Source organism: Gastrolobium bilobum, unplaced genomic scaffold (assembly GCF_033153095.1).
Source record: "Gastrolobium bilobum isolate Gb01-03AN ecotype WA unplaced genomic scaffold, APGP_CSIRO_Gbil_v1 utg50115, whole genome shotgun sequence".
NCBI lineage: Eukaryota > Viridiplantae > Streptophyta > Magnoliopsida > Fabales > Fabaceae > Gastrolobium > Gastrolobium bilobum.
This window is the reverse complement of record NW_026896129.1, coordinates 1-20,604: the sequence shown is the minus strand read 5'-3', so window position 1 is coordinate 20,604 and position 20,604 is coordinate 1. Positions and strand designations below refer to the sequence as shown.

General features: G+C 34.3%; 3 protein-coding genes and 2 non-coding genes across 5 annotated transcripts; 2 read left to right on the top strand and 3 right to left on the bottom strand.

Annotated features, from left to right (window-relative positions):
- The first annotated feature begins 66 nt into the window (after positions 1–66).
- On the top strand, positions 67–172 carry LOC133297913 (small nucleolar RNA R71). Its single transcript, XR_009749694.1, has one exon. It is a non-coding gene; the product is annotated as a small nucleolar RNA R71 (small nucleolar RNA).
- Positions 173–4,743: 4,571 nt separating this feature from the next.
- LOC133297910 (uncharacterized) lies at positions 4,744–12,517 on the bottom strand. The gene is made up of 4 exons (XM_061497148.1): positions 12,463–12,517; positions 5,425–6,203; positions 5,153–5,296; positions 4,744–4,974 (listed from the first exon to the last, which is right to left on the bottom strand). The coding sequence occupies exons 1-4, from the start codon at positions 12,515–12,517 to the stop codon at positions 4,744–4,746; spliced, it is 1,209 nt and encodes a 402-aa protein (XP_061353132.1).
- A 325-nt stretch (positions 12,518–12,842) lies between these two features.
- On the bottom strand, positions 12,843–14,216 carry LOC133297909 (uncharacterized). Its single transcript, XM_061497147.1, has one exon. It carries the CDS (start codon positions 14,214–14,216, stop codon positions 12,843–12,845), a length of 1,374 nt encoding a protein of 457 aa, XP_061353131.1.
- Positions 14,217–14,410: 194 nt separating this feature from the next.
- Positions 14,411–14,517, top strand: LOC133297912 (small nucleolar RNA R71). The gene has a single exon (XR_009749693.1). It is a non-coding gene; the product is annotated as a small nucleolar RNA R71 (small nucleolar RNA).
- Positions 14,518–19,199: 4,682 nt separating this feature from the next.
- LOC133297911 (uncharacterized) lies at positions 19,200–20,600 on the bottom strand (the record flags this gene model as incomplete). The annotated part of the gene is made up of 3 exons (XM_061497149.1): positions 19,200–19,430; positions 19,609–19,752; positions 19,881–20,600. Coding segments are annotated over 3 exons (1,095 nt in total), but the record flags the coding sequence as incomplete, so codon positions are not given.
- Between the last annotated feature and the right edge of the window lie 4 nt (positions 20,601–20,604).

The following is a 20,604-nucleotide window of genomic DNA, read 5'->3' as shown; positions in this document are numbered from 1 at the left end:
TTCACCAATGTTCTTGTGTTGGGTGTCATCCCTTGGAAGAAAGTTCTCGCTTGCTCCTAGGCTTCAATGCCATGTTGGGGACACTTCCTGAGTAGTCCTTTGAATCTTTCCCATGCTTCATATAGAGATTCACTTTCTTTTGTTCAAAAGAAGTGATATCCGCCTTGAGCTTTGCCATTTTCGAAGATGAGAAAAATTTCTCTAAAAATTTTGTTGCCAACAAGAAGTTTTCAAGATGGATGTAAGGGTTTTCCGTGCTTCCTCCGGCAAACTGGTCTTTTTGAATCAGTTGCAATAATGCAGGCTTGAGTTCAAAATTGTTAGCATCCACGTTGGTCTAACAATGCTCGCTGTCTGTGGAACTCGAGCAGGAGTCATGTAATCTCCCAATGTTCTTGGAGGTTGTGGAACTCCATTTTTCGCCATTGCTTCTTCTCTTGGTTCTGTTGAGCTTGAAGCTTCTTTCTCTTACTGTCTTCTTTCCTTAGCAAGCTTTCTGTTTCTTTTTGCTGTTTTCTCTATCTCTGGGTCGAATAACAAGGAATCGGTGTCAACGGTACCTCGCATAAACCAGAAAATAGATTATAAAAAAAAACTAAATTTAAATAACAGAAAATAAGGTCCAATCTAAAGAATTAATAGCTACTATTAATGTTGAAATAGTAATCCACGGCAACAGCGCCAAAAACTTGTTACTACTCACGGCAAATGCACCGATCGTACAAGTAATACAATGATTGAATAAGAGATCGTTCCCACGAGGATTATACTCAAGCACTAATTCACTATCGCAAACTTAGTTGGACAATCAAAGTTGTATTTGGAAACAGAATTTTTGTTGAAAAATTAAAATATTAAAACTAATTGATTGCAAGATTTAAAAGCAAGAAAGTAAAGATTTGAATAAACTGATAAAATAAAAACGTAGCTAGGGTTTCGATTTCCTTCAATCTCTTTATTACGTTTGAATTCCTTCCTTACGTTAATCGTGCTTAGTATCAATCTAATCAATTCTTTCGCATGTTATTAGAGCTCAATCCCTTGTTACCTTAAAACCTTTACAATCTTGAAAAAAACCCTAGTTCCCCGGTTATTCCCCAAGAATGCAAGCATTAAGTTCAAAAATCTTAAAGATTACGCAAACCATATGTCTATCCCTAGAATCATAACGTTTACGATGAAGTTATCAGATATGGATCACACACCAACATCCCTATTGTCATGCATTTACCTATGGTCATTATATAAGATTCAAGCCTATATAAAGCATTAAAAACAGATAATTTCATTCATGATATAAAGGAAAATTAACATACGAATTGTTCAACGCATAATAAATCGATTAAATTCCATCTAACCCTAACTACTTAAAGAACTAGCCAGACATAACAATATCAAGAATGAAAGACAATATAAAAACTCCCCCAAACTCCATAGGTGATTGGCGAATCTTCAATATCCCCAGTGCAGACTTGATGTTGATCCGTCTCCACCGCTCACGAACATGAACCGATGAATCTTCCGCCTTCCCTCCGCCTCCAAGCACCAAGAATTATGTTGCAATGTGAAAAACTTATGTATTCTGACCCCCAAATGTGTTATTTATTGGCCCAGAGTTTGTATCCTAGTTGAATACCTCGTATGGGCCTAAGTTGGGTTTTTGGGGCGCTTAAGCTTGGTCATTCGCGATTAAGCCCCCTAGAACGGTGATTGCAGAGTTCGCGTTGCGCGCTTAAGCGCGCTCCTTGAGCTGGAATTTTCTTCTTGCAGCGCACTTAAACCCTGAGTTGGAGGCTTAAGCGCCCAATGGCCGAGGCTTTTTGCTTGTTTAGGAGGCTTAAGCTTCAAGATGGGGGCTTAAGCCTCCTCTCTCAACAACTTGGTAGGATCTTCAAATCTTCTTATTTTTATCTTCATCTATCATCTCTTCTAGTTGTGATTCCAATCTTCAAATTTGCCTCATTTTATCTTAAAATCCCTTCAAAATAACAAAGATAATTCATCTAATTAAATTTCAGATAACGTTCATGATTATCATATTAAAACGTTAGTTTTTGACTTTTTCAACTTGATAATTTATATTATTTTAGTCAATAAAACAAGATAAACTAAAGGTTTATCACTTACACTGTCAATTTGAAGATTATTGGAAAAAAAAAGATGTTTTGATTTATTAATCTTGCTTCTGGAGTTGTACTAGCTATTTATATAAGGGAATCCCCCGGAGTTGGCAATGACAAATTGAATTCATTCCTAATATCAGGAATATGTTCCAAAATAAATATATGTAAAAAAAGTCATTAAAATAAATCAGCAGTAGATAATAAATATTCAAACCCTTTTGAAATTTTCTTTTTGAATTTACTAAGGGTAGTTTGTATGTACATGAGCCAAAAAGGAAGCAACCCACACATAATTACCTATCTCATTAATATTTTCAAGAAGTGATAGGTAAATGCACTCAACCTCACCACTACTACTTGAGGAGAAAAGACAAGAAATAAAAAATAATATATAAGCCCTAATGTAATAGCCCATTTTCTCTGACTCATCCTCTATGGTGCTTGGATCACATGAGTTCTATTTGTTGCTTTTGGAGCTTGATAAATGTTGTTGTTGTTGTTGTCTCCATTCATGCTCCCCACCGGCTGGTACTTGATTTCTCCTTCTACGAAATAGATTTGGAAGCCTATATTTTTTAAGTGGATCAATCTCAGTTTGAGCTTAAAGTCGCTTCCATGTTGCTGAAAGTCTTGTTTACAGTAGTCGATTTGCGAAAAACATACCTGAGTTATATAAATCCAATTGAGACATAATATATAGTTAGAAATCTTGGAATGTCTAGTTTAACATAGTAAAATCTTATGTTTTATCGTAAAGAGTTGCAATACTGGTTTTAAAAATGATAAACACGGTTTAATACTGATTATGCCAATAAAATTAGTTCATTCGAATTGTTCTTCGAGGAAATGACTTGTGGACTCTATGGTTCTAGTAAGTGGTGTTTTAAAGTTATGGAACCTTAAGAAACCAATATGGACCCTTGTTTATTATATTTTTCTACTAAACTTTATATTCTTAACCTAGACATTTTTTTAAGAATTATCATATTTTTATTTTTATTTTTTGAGACACTTCACCAGTACGCGTTTTATATAGCGAAATATCTGGTATTAGTTCTGACATCACTGTTTATTATTTTTACCTCAAACTTGATATTCTTAACCTAGATATTTTTCTAGGAAATTCATATTTTTATTTCTATTTTTCGGATTACTTCATCGGTATCGATTTATACCGCGAAATACCCGATGTTTACACTTTCCTTCAGATAAGTGACTTAATATTAATTATTATGCTCTTTCCATATTTATCTAAAGTCAATTAAGGAATTATTTTCTAAACCTATAATTAAATTTAAATTTCTAATTTAGCGTGCAGGTTCTTACACCTGGATAGAGATTTTGGGCATGACATAATATATTTATTGTTATCATTTTGAATATATCTATCTGTATGGAACATGATATTATGACATTGAGAGCATAGAGGTTGTCTATGTTATTATGTAATAAGCTTTGTTTACTGTTGATTGAAAACATGTATAAGCTTATATTGTTATGCATTTCATATTTCTTTTGAGTATAAGTTGTAAGGATATAAATACTATGACGTTTACTACATGACACCATGATGAGTATGTAAAGGCCTACGGAATGGATTACTAGGCATTATGTTTTAAGCATGTCCGATTGCATGATTCAGTATGATGATATCAATTGAAAAATGTCTTGTGGATAATTAGGACAAGTGAGACATTTAATCTAGATATAAGTGATACATACATAGAATAGTTTATGATAAATATGATAATGAGTACAGTTGATATTAATTCCGCATTTTGCAATACATAAAGAAAATTTAAAAAAAGGTTAATTCACTTTATGATTATATGATTAATCGTGAATATGAAAAATTAGCTTCCGCGTTTATTTAATTAAACAAGTTGTGATTATTACCATTTTAATGATGTTAATACATCGGTTGCAGACGAGGTGTTACACCTTCTATGAGTTAGATCTTGTAGATTGATCTAGGGTGCGTGCATAACAATAGAGATGTTGGTACATGAATCGTGTGTGGTAAATTCATCATTAATTTTTATGATTTAAGGGATAAACATAAGAATAATGTAATCTTTTTGATTCTTGGATTTCATGCTTCTTTTCTTTGAAGAACAACCGGAGAAAAAAGATTCTTTAAAGAAGGTAAATAATTAGGATGTCAAGGGATAGATTATTAATTAACTTAAGGGAACCGATTGGCGATATGGAAAAGGATGTTCAATCAAGGATTTAGATCCATAACATAAAGGAGAGATTGAGGGAAATCGAATCTCTATATGATTTTCTTGATTGACAAGTTACACGCTCATCATATTTTCCCTTTATTTTTTTATTTAATTTGATTCAACTCTCCTGAACAATTATCCAACTTAAGCGTGAATAGCGAATTAGTGATTGAAATCTAATCATCGCGTGAACGATACTCTTACTCATTACACTTTATTACTTGTACAACCGGTACACTTGCTTTGATCGTGACAACAACACATACATAAAAAAAATGTTCATTTTATAATACAAAATTCAAGGTTGGAATAATATGATTGATCACTTGATTGTATATGCAAAAAAAAAGGCTCTGCATTATTCAAGATGTAGATAAAAGGAAATATGATGTTTATAAATCTTGTGGTAGTCGTTCTGCCAAATAGATGTAGAATTGCCCCATAGCTCCGATGGTAAAATCACTTTTGTATCTTGATTCTAAGGTCAAAGTTTCACCATCATTAATCTTGACAGTACCTGGTTGTGGATAACAAACAGACATTCCAACAGCGTAACCTTCCTCATTTCCCGCTTCCTTTCCCGTTCCATATTTTGGTGTTGAAGTACACAAAATCCTTCCATCCTAAATTAATCAAAAAACATAATTTTAGAAGTGAAGACACAATACAATATATGTCTTCCTACAATTGTATGGAATATTAAGCAAATTTATGACTTTAATACAAATGAAGCACACAAATTTAAAAATAAAAAATAAAAATTCTATAATCATGAGAATGATGGCGAATATTGAACTTCACCTGTCCATACAAAGTTGCGTTAACAACACCGGTATGCATATGAGCAGTGCCGTAGATGAGATAACCGCCTTTTTCCATTGGGATATTTGCTTTTTGGACATGAGGGGAGTTGTTATTCCCATTTTTCGGAATATCATATTCAACCTGTAACAAATTGACAAATATTTGATACTCACACAATCCTAACAAATTAATAGATTTTGGAATTCAATTGACATTGAAATTGAACAGTGTAGTTAAAATTTAAATGTATATAAACATAAGTTATTTACCTTGCACTCATGGATTGTTTTGGAGCCATTCGACCTGACCTTATCGGTGGAATCAAGTATATAAACCTTAACAGGGACTTGAATTTTGTCCCAATCAACCCACCTTATTTTGTATCTCAGGGCAAGACTTCTAGTTGGGGCTTGAAACCCCTCTCTCAATTTGCACTGTAACTTGTCATCGCAACAAAAGATTCCTCCCTTATAATCAGGGTTCAATGGTTTGCCATCAACACCCTTTTTGGCACTAAGAAAATCTTTTGTGATATTCATAAGGTCACATCTGCATTCGGAACAACCTTTCCTATCTTGTACGCCACGTGTGTCAATGGCCATGATATTGAAGAACCATTTCTCTTCAAACCCATTAGGAATTTCTGCAGAATTACCTACTTCTACTGCAAAAGGATCTGGAATGTTTGAGGTTGTTCCTCGTGATTCACCTCCCAAGCCCCAATAATGTGGAAGAATACCACCTTGGCATGTTCCCTGGTTTCTCACAAAAATGGCTCTTTCCTTAAGTCTTTTAGTTGATTTTGGGTCGTCAAAGTATTTTAAAGCAAACCAATGATGGAGGTAAGTTTCATACAAAGGCACAGGATTCCCTTTTTCATCAATTAGTTCAGCATCAAAACTCTTGATACCAACATGACCTCTTGGGAAATCAATATCTACCATTTGTGTCTCCACAACTGATCCTGGTCCCATTTTAAACTTTTTAGACACGAAAGTTGCTGACTTGATGTGTCTTTTGGGATCCTCATAATATGACTCAATATGACCTTTTTAGATTCATTAATTAACAAATTAGTTTTCTTCAAAGATGTCCTGAGAAGAGTTTCGGGATCCAATACAAAGGATGAGTATGTTGTGCTCGATAGAAACACTAGTATTGATGAGGAAAGCATCATTGCTTTAAACATAAACCCCATGCTCACCTATACATACATAAATCATTAACAATTATCACTCATTTTATTTACGAATAAAGCTTGTATTCTAATGTTATTATTTCATGTAACTTTATAATAAACAATTCAAGATTCAAACATAAATATGCTCAAAAATTGGATGACGAGAATTGCATACCACACGAGAATAGGAGGAGGGAATGACCATGGTAGAGATTTGGTCGTTTCCGAGATTCCAAACAACTTTTGAAATTTGGAAATGGAGATAATTTTGTGTACACATGGAAGTCTTGTCCGCTTGTTTTATAGTAGAACTTGACAATAGCATATCTGGCGTAACTTAATGCCAATTCCACACAAAGTTGATGACCAACCTGGGTATGCGACAATGCAAGCCATTAAACAACTCTCTATAGTTATTTATAGGAACAACAACTTGCAGGCAGTTGGTATTTTATCTCAACAATAATAGTCTATCTAGCAATTTCCTTTTTATGCGAAAATTTGTTAGAGATTTTTTGTTTTCCTTTTCCTTTTTCGTTTTTAATTTCTGTTAGAGGTTATAACATAATACGGAAATCATATATATATGAAAAAAAATGTTATCCATATATTATATATTTTTCGATGGCAAAGCTGCTTTAAAAGGTACGTAATTAATTATCTTACAGCACCACGTGGTGTCACTTTTTTTCAACAAAAATAAGATTTAAAGGTTTTCAGACTATCAAATGCTTTACCAGATCAATAAATGAGATTTTTATTGTCACAATAACGATTAAAGATGACAAAAAATAATATATTATTGGCACATAATTTTATCTTTTGTTTTTAAATGAGGCTCTTCGAAAATTGTTTTTTTGCAACATTTTATGTGCATTGTTGAATCAAGTGATCATTAAGCATATCAAACAACATATATTACAAAACTATTTCGGTTTGCATGGACGGTCAAACAAGAAACAAAACAAAAAGTTTTCCTCTGACTTATCTATTGATCTTATGGCGATTAAACAATGATGAATTTTTTTTAAGGGCAGTAATGATTGATTAATGGTGAACTAATGATATAATAATGGGGATCTAATTAATGTTAACGTTGCAGGTGATAAATTAGCTCTTATAATTTGTTGATATTTTATGTGCTGGTTAACAAGGATGTTTTCTCTAAGAGTTGCAAGAAGAAGAAGAAGTTCGATTCCCGCTGAATGCATTCTTGGGGAGGGGGCTGAACCTTTAGCCATTACTGACCCCCGCACTCCGGATTATTCCCATAGCCGGCTCAAAGAGTCGAAGCTTGTGGGGATACCGGAGGGAGCCAACTCGTCTCAAAGAGGTAATTAGGGTTGGGTAACTCCAAAAAAAAAAGTTGCAACAAGATTTTAATTATGAGTATACAAAATAAAGTCTATGGGTATTCCGAATATAAAATTTAAATAGTTAAGGATATGTCCGATATGTATTTCATAGAAAATAAAATTGAAATCAAAATTCAGATAAGGGGATTTTTTTTATGTGGACACTCATTTAGTAGCAAAATGACACATTCATTTCTTGGTGACAAAATAGTGTATTTTTTCAAAATCAAACTTTTTATTCATAAAAATAATTAATTTGAAATTAATTCTAACAAAAGATTTTTCACTCAACCTGATCCCTAATCCTTAACCTAGATGTTCTGAGCTTGACCTTGAAATCCTCAATTGATTTTGGTTCTGAGCTTTGACGAAATCGTAAGTAGCATTTGCTATTGAATTGAATTCAATTGTTTTTTATTTTTGTTGTTACAAATTCAATGACAACCATTTGGAAGGTTGAATGACATACTTGCTCCATCAAATAAATTTCCCATCGGCTTCACTTTGGAGCTAGTATAGAATAGTTGTCATTTCCTTTGAAAAAATATCTTACAACTGTCCTGATATAAGCCCAAAGCAGGAGTACATAATTTGATGAAGAGAATCCTTCATGTTTGAGCTGGGTCTCTCCGCCAATAGTTCATATTGTACAAAGATGTGGTCAAAACAAATCTGACAGTGGAAAAGGTGCTTCAATTGGAATCACAGAGAAAGTGTGTCTTTCATCATCCTGAAGGTGTAGCGTTTTCCAAGTTTGCTTCTATTAATTCTTTAAACTTTGTGATTTTTTGAAATAAAAACATCACAAAATTGTACCCAAAAAAAGCACAAAAGTTCAAAGAATTAATAGAAGCAAATTTGAAAAACACTACACCTTGAGGGTAAAACACTACACCTTGAAACCTATTCCGTCAGTCAGATTTGTTTCGACCATGTTTCTGTTGTACAATTAATATCAACTGATGGCGGAGAGACCCAGCTCAAACATGAAGGATTCTCTTCATCAACACCATATTGCTTTGGGCTCATATCATGACAGTTGTAAGCTATTTTTTCGAAGGAAATGATAACTATCCTACTAGCTCCAAAGTGAAGCTGATCAGAAATTGATGGAGCAAGTATGTCATGCAACCTTCCAAAGGGTTGCCGTTGAATTTGTAACAACAAAAATAAAAGACAGTTCAATTAAATGGAAAATATTTTCATTTGATAAATTAAGATTTTTAGGAACTTACTGTTGCTACTCACGGCAAGTGCACCGATCGTACAAGTAATATAATGATTGAATAAGAGATCGTTCCCACGAAGATTATACTCAAGCACTAATTCACTATCGCAAACTTAGTTGGACAATCAAAGTTGTATTTGGAAACAGAATTTGAGTTGAAAAATTAAAATATTAAAACTAATTGATTGCAAGATTTAAAAGCAAGAAAGTAAAGATTTGAATAAACTGATAAAATAAAAACGTAGCTAGGGATTCGATTTCCTTCAATCTCTTTATTACGTTTGAATTCCTTCCTTACGTTAATCGTCCTTAGTATCAATCTAATCAATTCTTTCGCATGCTATTAGAGCTCAATCCCTTGTTACCCTAAAACCTTTACAATCTTGAAAGAACCCTAGTTCCCCGGTTATTCCCCAAGAATGCAAGCATTAAGTTCAAGAATCTTAAAGACTACGCAAACCCTATGTCTATCCCTAGAATCATAATGTTTACGATGAAGTTATCAGATATGGATCACACACCAACATCCCCATTGTCATGCATTTACCTATGATCATTATATAAGATTCAAGCCTATATAAAGCATTAAAAACAGATAATTTCATTCATGATATAAAGGAAAATTAACATACGAATTGTTCAACTCATAATAAATCGATTAAATTCCATCTAACCCTAACTACTTAAAGAACTAGCCAGACATAACAATATCAAGAATGAAAGACAATATAAAAGCTCCCCCAAACTCCATAGGTGATTGGCAAATATTCAATATCCCTAGTGCAGACTTGATGTTGATCCGTCTCCACCGCTCACGAACATGAACCGATGAATCTTCCGCCTTCCCTCCGCCTCCAAGCACCAAGAATTGTGTTGCAATGTGAAAAACTTATGTATTTTGACCCCCAAATGTGTTATTTATTGGCCAAGAGTTCGTATCCTAGTTGAATACCTCGTATGGGCCTAAGTTGGGTTTCTGGGGCGCTTAAGCTTGGTCATTCGCGCTTAAGCCCCCTAGAACGGTGATTGCAGAGTTCGCGTTGCGCGCTTAAGCGCGCTCCTCGAGCTGGAATTTTCTTCTTGCAGTTCGCTTAAGCCCTGAGTTGGAGGCTTAAGCGCCCAAGGGCCGAGGCTTTTTGCTTGTTTAGGAGGCTTAAGCTTCAAGATGGGGGCTTAAGCCTCCTCTCTCAACAACTTGATAGGATCTTCAAATCTTCTTATTTTTATCTTCATCTATCATCTCTTCTAGTTGTGATTCCAATCTTCAAATTTGCCTCATTTTATCTTAAAATCCCTTCAAAATAACAAAGATAATTCATCTAATTAAATTTAAGATAATGTTCATGATTATCATATTAAAACGTTAGTTTTTGACTTGTTCAACTTGATAATTTACATTATTTTAGTCTAAAAAACAAGATAAACTAAAGGTTTATCAAACAATTCCCAGATTTGAACATTGTTGTCCTCAACAATTAAACAGAATAAAACTATGGGAAAGGTTGGAGACGGCTAATCATTCTTAATGAATAACAAACAGGAAACTGATCAACAATGAGACCTCTGAGTATTCAGACTTATATAAAAATCAATGACACATCACTTTCAAGCAAACATTCATAATTCACCAGTCATAAAATCATAACATGCGTTCTCAAAATAAAGAGTATTACAATTCAATTTCACAACACCCTCTCATTGGGATTTTCATTTATTCACTCACACTCAAGTGTCTGAGGGTATGTGTTTCACTCTTACTTCACTGCATTAACACTACCATAGGCTTGTTTATATTCTCACTCTCCATAGTCTAATTGGTATACAAGATCAATCAAGAGGTCTTTGTTAAGGTTGTAACGTGGCTTAGGTAAAAAGGAAGGAATCATCTGGGTAAGTGACTAAAAATTACTGATCAAAATTCAATTTCAAAGAGGAATTTATATATGTCTGTTCAACATATAGTAAACAGATTTCTCTTATTTTCCTTTCTCCTCTTTTCTTCTTCCACTTATTCATATAATATGAATCTTTTCTTTCTTTTCCTTCCTCCTTTTGTTTTTTTTTTCTATTTTTTTGTAGATACACAATTCAACCTTTTTCTTTTCATTTTCTTTTCCACCACTTTTTGGCTTTTTCTCTTTTCACCTTTTTCTCCCATACACTTAGAGTTTGATTTTCTCTTTTGTTCCAATCATATCCAGTTCCTCATTTAAATTTGAAAATTAATCAGTTCAGGTGAGGATGTGCGTGGAGTAGCTATTCATAATAAGTTGTCCATGACTAAATAGGCCTAGGCTCAAGGGGCTTAATCAAAGGATAAATATCAGGGTGGCTATTTGACTATCTAGCTTTTTAAAAAGAACTGCCTCTATCACTTCAACAATTATATACCACAGACCATCTCAAGGAGAAACAAAACAAGTTCTAGAGTGATTCAAACTGTAAAGTTCACACCAAAAAATTAATTTCGCTGTTTAGGCTCAAAAGCTCTCGGCTAAGGGTGTGAAACTTATTTTCTACTCTCTATTTGACACTTTAGTTATTCTTCTCTTATTCCAGTGAACTATGAAACATGCTTGACTGACGCTCATTTACATGTGAAAATAAATTTACATCATCATACTCTTAATCTCATCTATCATACAATTTTCTGTAATTATTCATTGTGCATACATATCAAGCACAATGGAAAATTTTAAAAATTCACCATTTGAAATTTCACTAAATAATTAGTGCTTAAGGATGGATGGGGTCTTAAAAACTAAATTGAAACTTTAAATTTAAAGTAAGCTAATATAATTGAAAGCTTAAAAATAACTCATACTTAATCAAAATAATTTCTAAAATAAGCTAATAATATGGAAATAATATTGAGAAACTCCCTTGAATCACTGCATTTGTAATTTGGATATTTCTGTGTAATTCTGTGTAATCATGAAATCTCTCATTCTGACCATGTGAAGTTTGTGGTATGATGAATTGCATGGTACCCATTCCCAGATTTAAATCTTGTTGTCCTCAGCAATAAATTTAAATCTAAAAGAATCCTAAGCAAGAAATCAGCAAATTTTGATCGTGGAGCGCACTTAAGCGCGATCCAGCGCGCTTAAGCGTACTAGGGCCGAGATAAATTTCACTTTTGGGGGCTTAAGCCTCCTTTAGGGGCTTAAGCTCTCAATACTTTTAGAAAATTTTCTCCATATTTTCCTATTCCTTGCATTCATCTCTACTGTATATTCTTCAACCTCAATAATTTCGCTCAATATCATACACAAAACATATAAATTAATAAGAGTTGCATACCTGTGTATGCTTTAATCCCACTTACACCTGAAAGTCCATCTCAACAGAATTTGATCATTAGCCTCAATGTTTTTATTTTTATTTTTATGTAACATAATACTTAAATAACTAGACTATAATTAAAACTGGAACTAAACTAAACTAACTAAATTAAAATACTAAAACTTAAAATACTGGAAAATTAAAAAATGGCTGGGTTGCCTCCCACAAGCGCTTGTTTTACGTCACGAGCCTGACGTACCTCTTTTACGTTCATGGTGGCTCAAAGCATGGGCTTGGTGATGACCAAGCTCCATCATTCAGAAATGGTGTCCTCCCATAGTACTCTTGTGCATATGAGTGAGATGCAGTAGGCTCAATAGCTTTGAATTTGGTGTTTACGTGCTTTCTCTTGCTTCTAAGCTTCTCCATTTTAACCTTTGGCTAGCTTTCTTGAGAAGAATTCTCTTTGTGCTTTTCTCCTTTCTTTTCACTAATATAGTAGACTTGATCTTCCGGTTGAATTATAGGTGAGGGGACTTCTTTTTCAAAGAACTTGAAAATTGCTTGCTCCCCGTCTACCCGTAAGATCAACTCGCCTTTCGGTACATCAATCAGCGCTCCTGAGGTTGCCAAGAAAGGTCATCCGAAGATCATAGGAATAGTAGAATTTTCCTCTATATCAAGGACGACAAAATCAACAGGAATGATGAATTTGTCAACCTTTACCAGTATGTCCGCAATAATGCCATAAGCTTGCTTTGTAGAGCGGTCAGCCAGTTGCACTATTGTCTTGGTTGGCTTTACTTCAGTGATCCCCAGTTTCCTCATCATGGAGAGTGGCATGACATTGATGCTTGCTCCAAGATCACATAACATGTTTTCCACTTTCACATTGCCTATGTTGCATGGAATGCTGAATCTTCCTGGATCTTTAAGCTTTGGAGGCAACTTTTTCTGGTTAATGGCACTGCATTCCTCTGTTAGAGTCACCGTCTCACATTCCTGCAGCTTACGCTTTCTTGACAGTAGATCTTTCATGAACTTCACGTAATTGGGCATATTCTCCAAGGCTTCAGTAAATGGGATATTGATTTGCAGCTTCTTGAAAATATCAAGGAACCTGGAGTACTGTTGCTTTTGAATTTCTTCTCTGAACCTCTGTGGATATGGAATCTTTGCATAAGGTGAGAGATCCAATGGCTTTTCTTGCTTTTCTTGAGCTTTCTTTTGCTCCCATTTGAACTCTTTCTTTTCAGGAACAGTTTTCTCTGCAGCAGATTCTTTAGCAACTTCCTTTTCTTTTTCCTCTTCAGTTGCAGGTTCATCGTCTTTATTTTTCTCAACTGAAGGCTTTACCACAGGTTCAATGGCTTTTTCACTCATAGTAGTAATTGCATTGCAGTGTTCCCTACTTGGATTTGGAATAGTGTTACCTGGAAAAGTTCCTTGAACTCTTTCAGTGAATTTCCTTGACAGCTGGCCAATCTGAGTTTCAAGATTCCGGATAGAGGCTTCTTGATTCCGGAATGAGGCCCTTGTTTCTTGCATAAAGGCTGAAGTGTCTTCTCTGAAAGCATTGGAAATCTGAATGTAATTTGACGTGGTCTTGGATAGTTGTGCAAAAGCCTTCTCCCATTCTGATTGTTGTGGAGGTTGTTGTTGCACGGGCATAGGAGGATTCAGCTGATGGTTCGAACTGTAACTAAATCCCGGGTGTTGATTTTGATTTTTATTTCTCCACCCTTGATTCTGGTTATTCCCGTATTGGTTCCTCCCCAGATTATATGGAGCCTTTTGATCATGCCAAAATCCATTAACATCTGCAGTTTCGGGTGCCCTGCAGTCTTCAGTAGCATGAGCACCTGCACAAATATCACAAGTTATTTGAATATTATTAACAGAAGAGACTTGAGAACTGGTAAATTGCTTTGTGAGAGCATCTAGTTGTTCTTGTTGTTTCTTGTTAATTTGTAAAATCTGTTCATTCTGAGCTAAAGATGGCATCATAGCCATCAAGCTTCATAATCCCTGCTCTTCTCTGTGGTACTGGAGCATTATCGTACTCCTGAGAGGCTAAAGATTCTAGCAATTCCAAAGCTTCCTCTGGAGTTTTTGTTTTTAAGGACCCTCCTGATGCAGCATTCACCAATGTTCTTGTGTTGGGTGTCATCCCTTGGAAGAAAGTTCTCGCTTGCTCCTAGGCTTCAATGCCATGTTGGGGACACTTCCTGAGTAGTCCTTTGAATCTTTCCCATGCTTCATATAGAGATTCACTTTCTTTTTGTTCAAAAGAAGTGATATCCGCCTTGAGCTTTGCCATTTTCGAAGATGAGAAAAATTTCTCTAAAAATTTTGTTGCCAAGTCGTCCCAGTTGGTGATGCTTCCTTGAGGTAATGACTGCAACCATCCTCTCGCATCATCTTTAAGTGAACAAGGGAACAATCTGAGCAAAATAGCATCCCGAGACACCCCATTCATCTTCAAGGTATCACAGTATAGCAAGAAGTTTTCAAGATGGATGTAAGGGTTTTCCGTGCTTCCTCCGGCAAACTGGTCTTTTTGAATCAGTTGCAATAATGCAGGCTTGAGTTCAAAATTGTTAGCATCCACGTTGGTCTAACAATGCTCGCCGTCTGTGGAACTCGAGCAGGAGTCATGTAATCTCCCAATGTTCTTGGAGGTTGTGGAACTCCATTTTTCGCCATTGCTTCTTCTCTTGGTTCTGTTGAGCTTGAAGCTTCTTTCTCTTACTGTCTTCTTTCCTTAGCAAGCTTTCTGTTTCTTTTTGCTGTTTTCTCTATCTCCGGGTCGAATAACAAGGAATCGGTGTCAACGGTACCTCGCATAAACCAGAAAACAGATTATAAAAAAAAACTAAATTTAAATAACAGAAAATAAGGTCCAATCTAAAGAATTAATAGCTACTATTAATGTTGAAATAGTAATCCACGGCAACAGCGCCAAAAACTTGTTGCTACTCACGGCAAATGCACCGATCGTACAAGTAATACAATGATTGAATAAGAGATCGTTCCCACGAGGATTATACTCAAGCACTAATTCACTATCGCAAACTTAGTTGGACAATCAAAGTTGTATTTGGAAACAGAATTTTGGTTGAAAAATTAAAATATTAAAACTAATTGATTGCAAGATTTAAAAGCAAGAAAGTAAAGATTTGAATAAACTGATAAAATAAAAACGTAGCTAGGGTTTCGATTTCCTTCAATCTCTTTATTACGTTTGAATTCCTTCCTTACATTAATCGTCCTTAGTATCAATCTAATCAATTCTTTCGCATGTTATTAGAGCTCAATCCCTTGTTACCTTAAAACTTTTACAATCTTGAAAAAACCCTAGTTCCCCGGTTATTCCCCAAGAATGCAAGCATTAAGTTCAAAAATCTTAAAGATTACGCAAACCATATGTCTATCCCTAGAATCATAACGTTTACGATGAAGTTATCAGATATGGATCACACACCAACATCCCTATTGTCATGCATTTACCTATGATCATTATATAAGATTCAAGCCTATATAAAGCATTAAAAACAGATAATTTCATTCATGATATAAAGGAAAATTAACATACGAATTGTTCAACGCATAATAAATCGATTAAATTCCATCTAACCCTAACTACTTAAAGAACTAGCCAGACATAACAATATCAAGAATGAAAGACAATAAAAAAGCTCCCCCAAACTCCATAGGTGATTGGCGAATATTCAATATCCCCAGTGCAGACTTGATGTTGATCCGTCTCCACCGCTCACGAACATGAACCGTGAATCTTCCGCCTTCCCTCCGCCTCCAAGCACCAAGAATTGTGTTGCAATATGAAAAACTTATGTATTCTGAGCCCCAAATGTGTTATTTATTGGCCAAGAGTTTGTATCCTAGTTGAATACCTCGTATGGGCCTAAGTTAGGTTTTTGGGGCGCTTAAGCTTGGTCATTCGCGATTAAGCCCCCTAGAACGGTGATTGCAGAGTTCGCGTTGCGCGCTTAAGCGCGCTCCTTGAGCTGGAATTTTCTTCTTGCAGCGCGCTTAAGCCCTGAGTTGGAGGCTTAAGCGCCCAAGGGCCGAGGCTTTTTGCTTGTTTAGGAGGCTTAAGCTTCAAGATGGGGGCTTAAGCCTCCTCTCTCAACAACTTGATAGGATCTTCAAATCTTCTTATTTTTATCTTCATCTATCATCTCTTCTAGTTGTGATTCCAATCTTCAAATTTGCCTCATTTTATCTTAAAATCCCTTCAAAATAACAAAGATAATTCATCTAATTAAATTTAAGATAATGTTCATGATTATCATATTAAAACGTTAGTTTTTGACTTGTTCAACTTGATAATTTACATTATTTTAGTCAATAAAACAAGATAAACAAGATAAACTAAAGGTTTATCAAAAAGATGTTTTGATTTATTAATCTTGCTTCTGGAGTTGTACTAGCTATTTATATAAGGGAATCCCCCGGAGTTGGCAATGACAAATTGAATTCATTCCTAATATCAGGAATATGTTCCAAAATAAATATATGTAAAAAAAGTCATTAAAATAAATCAGCAGTAGATAATAAATATTCAAACCCTTTTGAAATTTTCTTTTTGAATTTACTAAGGGTAGTTTGTATGTACATGAGCCAAAAAGGAAGCAACCCACACATAATTACCTATCTCATTAATATTTTCAAGAAGTGATAGGTAAATGCACTCAACCTCACCACTACTACTTGAGGAGAAAAGACAAGAAATAAAAAATAATATATAAGCCCTAATGTAATAGCCCATTTTCTCTGACTCATCCTCTATGGTGCTTGGATCACATGAGTTCTATTTGTTGCTTTTGGAGCTTGATAAATGTTGTTGTTGTTGTTGTCTCCATTCATGCTCCCCACCGGCTGGTACTTGATTTCTCCTTCTACGAAATAGATTTGGAAGCCTATATTTTTTAAGTGGATCAATCTCAGTTTGAGCTTAAAGTCGCTTCCATGTTGCTGAAAGTCTTGTTTACAGTAGTCGATTTGCGAAAAACATACCTGAGTTATATAAATCCAATTGAGACATAATATATAGTTAGAAATCTTGGAATGTCTAGTTTAACATAGTAAAATCTTATGTTTTATCGTAAAGAGTTGCAATACTGGTTTTAAAAATGATAAACACGGTTTAATACTGATTATGCCAATAAAATTAGTTCATTCGAATTGTTCTTCGAGGAAATGACTTGTGGACTCTATGGTTCTAGTAAGTGGTGTTTTAAAGTTATGGAACCTTAAGAAACCAATATGGACCCTTGTTTATTATATTTTTCTACTAAACTTTATATTCTTAACCTAGACATTTTTTTAAGAATTATCATATTTTTATTTTTATTTTTTGAGACACTTCACCAGTACGCGTTTTATATAGCGAAATATCTGGTATTAGTTCTGACATCACTGTTTATTATTTTTACCTCAAACTTGATATTCTTAACCTAGATATTTTTCTAGGAAATTCATATTTTTATTTCTATTTTTCGGATTACTTCATCGGTATCGATTTATACCGCGAAATACCCGATGTTTACACTTTCCTTCAGATAAGTGACTTAATATTAATTATTATGCTCTTTCCATATTTATCTAAAGTCAATTAAGGAATTATTTTCTAAACCTATAATTAAATTTAAATTTCTAATTTAGCGTGCAGGTTCTTACACCTGGATAGAGATTTTGGGCATGACATAATATATTTATTGTTATCATTTTGAATATATCTATCTGTATGGAACATGATATTATGACATTGAGAGCATAGAGGTTGTCTATGTTATTATGTAATAAGCTTTGTTTACTGTTGATTGAAAACATGTATAAGCTTATATTGTTATGCATTTCATATTTCTTTTGAGTATAAGTTGTAAGGATATAAATACTATGACGTTTACTACATGACACCATGATGAGTATGTAAAGGCCTACGGAATGGATTACTAGGCATTATGTTTTAAGCATGTCCGATTGCATGATTCAGTATGATGATATCAATTGAAAAATGTCTTGTGGATAATTAGGACAAGTGAGACATTTAATCTAGATATAAGTGATACATACATAGAATAGTTTATGATAAATATGATAATGAGTACAGTTGATATTAATTCCGCATTTTGCAATACATAAAGAAAATTTAAAAAAAGGTTAATTCACTTTATGATTATATGATTAATCGTGAATATGAAAAATTAGCTTCCGCGTTTATTTAATTAAACAAGTTGTGATTATTACCATTTTAATGATGTTAATACATCGGTTGCAGACGAGGTGTTACACCTTCTATGAGTTAGATCTTGTAGATTGATCTAGGGTGCGTGCATAACAATAGAGATGTTGGTACATGAATCGTGTGTGGTAAATTCATCATTAATTTTTATGATTTAAGGGATAAACATAAGAATAATGTAATCTTTTTGATTCTTGGATTTCATGCTTCTTTTCTTTGAAGAACAACCGGAGAAAAAAGATTCTTTAAAGAAGGTAAATAATTAGGATGTCAAGGGATAGATTATTAATTAACTTAAGGGAACCGATTGGCGATATGGAAAAGGATGTTCAATCAAGGATTTAGATCCATAACATAAAGGAGAGATTGAGGGAAATCGAATCTCTATATGATTTTCTTGATTGACAAGTTACACGCTCATCATATTTTCCCTTTATTTTTTTATTTAATTTGATTCAACTCTCCTGAACAATTATCCAACTTAAGCGTGAATAGCGAATTAGTGATTGAAATCTAATCATCGCGTGAACGATACTCTTACTCATTACACTTTATTACTTGTACAACCGGTACACTTGCTTTGATCGTGACAACAACACATACATAAAAAAAATGTTCATTTTATAATACAAAATTCAAGGTTGGAATAATATGATTGATCACTTGATTGTATATGCAAAAAAAAAGGCTCTGCATTATTCAAGATGTAGATAAAGGAAATATGATGTTTATAAATCTTGTGGTAGTCGTTCTGCCAAATAGATGTAGAATTGCCCCATAGCTCCGATGGTAAAATCACTTTTGTATCTTGATTCTAAGGTCAAAGTTTCACCATCATTAATCTTGACAGTACCTGGTTGTGGATAACAAACAGACATTCCAACAGCGTAACCTTCCTCATTTCCCGCTTCCTTTCCCGTTCCATATTTTGGTGTTGAAGTACACAAAATCCTTCCATCCTAAATTAATCAAAAAACATAATTTTAGAAGTGAAGACACAATACAATATATGTCTTCCTACAATTGTATGGAATATTAAGCAAATTTATGACTTTAATACAAATGAAGCACACAAATTTAAAAATAAAAAATAAAAATTCTATAATCATGAGAATGATGGCGAATATTGAACTTCACCTGTCCATACAAAGTTGCGTTAACAACACCGGTATGCATATGAGCAGTGCCGTAGATGAGATAACCGCCTTTTTCCATTGGGATATTTGCTTTTTGGACATGAGGGGAGTTGTTATTCCCATTTTTCGGAATATCATATTCAACCTGTAACAAATTGACAAATATTTGATACTCACACAATCCTAACAAATTAATAGATTTTGGAATTCAATTGACATTGAAATTGAACAGTGTAGTTAAAATTTAAATGTATATAAACATAAGTTATTTACCTTGCACTCATGGATTGTTTTGGAGCCATTCGACCTGACCTTATCGGTGGAATCAAGTATATAAACCTTAACAGGGACTTGAATTTTGTCCCAATCAACCCACCTTATTTTGTATCTCAGGGCAAGACTTCTAGTTGGGGCTTGAAACCCCTCTCTCAATTTGCACTGTAACTTGTCATCGCAACAAAAGATTCCTCCCTTATAATCAGGGTTCAATGGTTTGCCATCAACACCCTTTTTGGCACTAAGAAAATCTTTTGTGATATTCATAAGGTCACATCTGCATTCGGAACAACCTTTCCTATCTTGTACGCCACGTGTGTCAATGGCCATGATATTGAAGAACCATTTCTCTTCAAACCCATTAGGAATTTCTGCAGAATTACCTACTTCTACTGCAAAAGGATCTGGAATGTTTGAGGTTGTTCCTCGTGATTCACCTCCCAAGCCCCAATAATGTGGAAGAATACCACCTTGGCATGTTCCCTGGTTTCTCACAAAAATGGCTCTTTCCTTAAGTCTTTTAGTTGATTTTGGGTCGTCAAAGTATTTTAAAGCAAACCAATGATGGAGGTAAGTTTCATACAAAGGCACAGGATTCCCTTTTTCATCAATTAGTTCAGCATCAAAACTCTTGATACCAACATGACCTCTTGGGAAATCAATATCTACCATTTGTGTCTCCACAACTGATCCTGGTCCCATTTTAAACTTTTTAGACACG

Bases quoted from the DNA above. Each gene is read 5' to 3' on its own strand.
- LOC133297910 (XM_061497148.1), bottom strand. From the start codon at position 12,517: ATGGAGCTTGGTCATCACCAAGCCCATGCTTTGAGCCACCATGAACGT. The intron at 6,204-12,462 runs GTACGTCAGGCT...GAATCTAAAAAG, and splicing joins CCACCATGAACGTAAAAGAG to GTCATATTGAGTCATATTAT. The intron at 4,975-5,152 runs GTGAAGTTCAAT...TGATTAATTTAG, and splicing joins ACGCAACTTTGTATGGACAG to GATGGAAGGATTTTGTGTAC.
- LOC133297909 (XM_061497147.1), bottom strand. From the start codon at position 14,216: ATGGCTATGATGCCATCTTTAGCTCAGAATGAACAGATTTTACAAATT.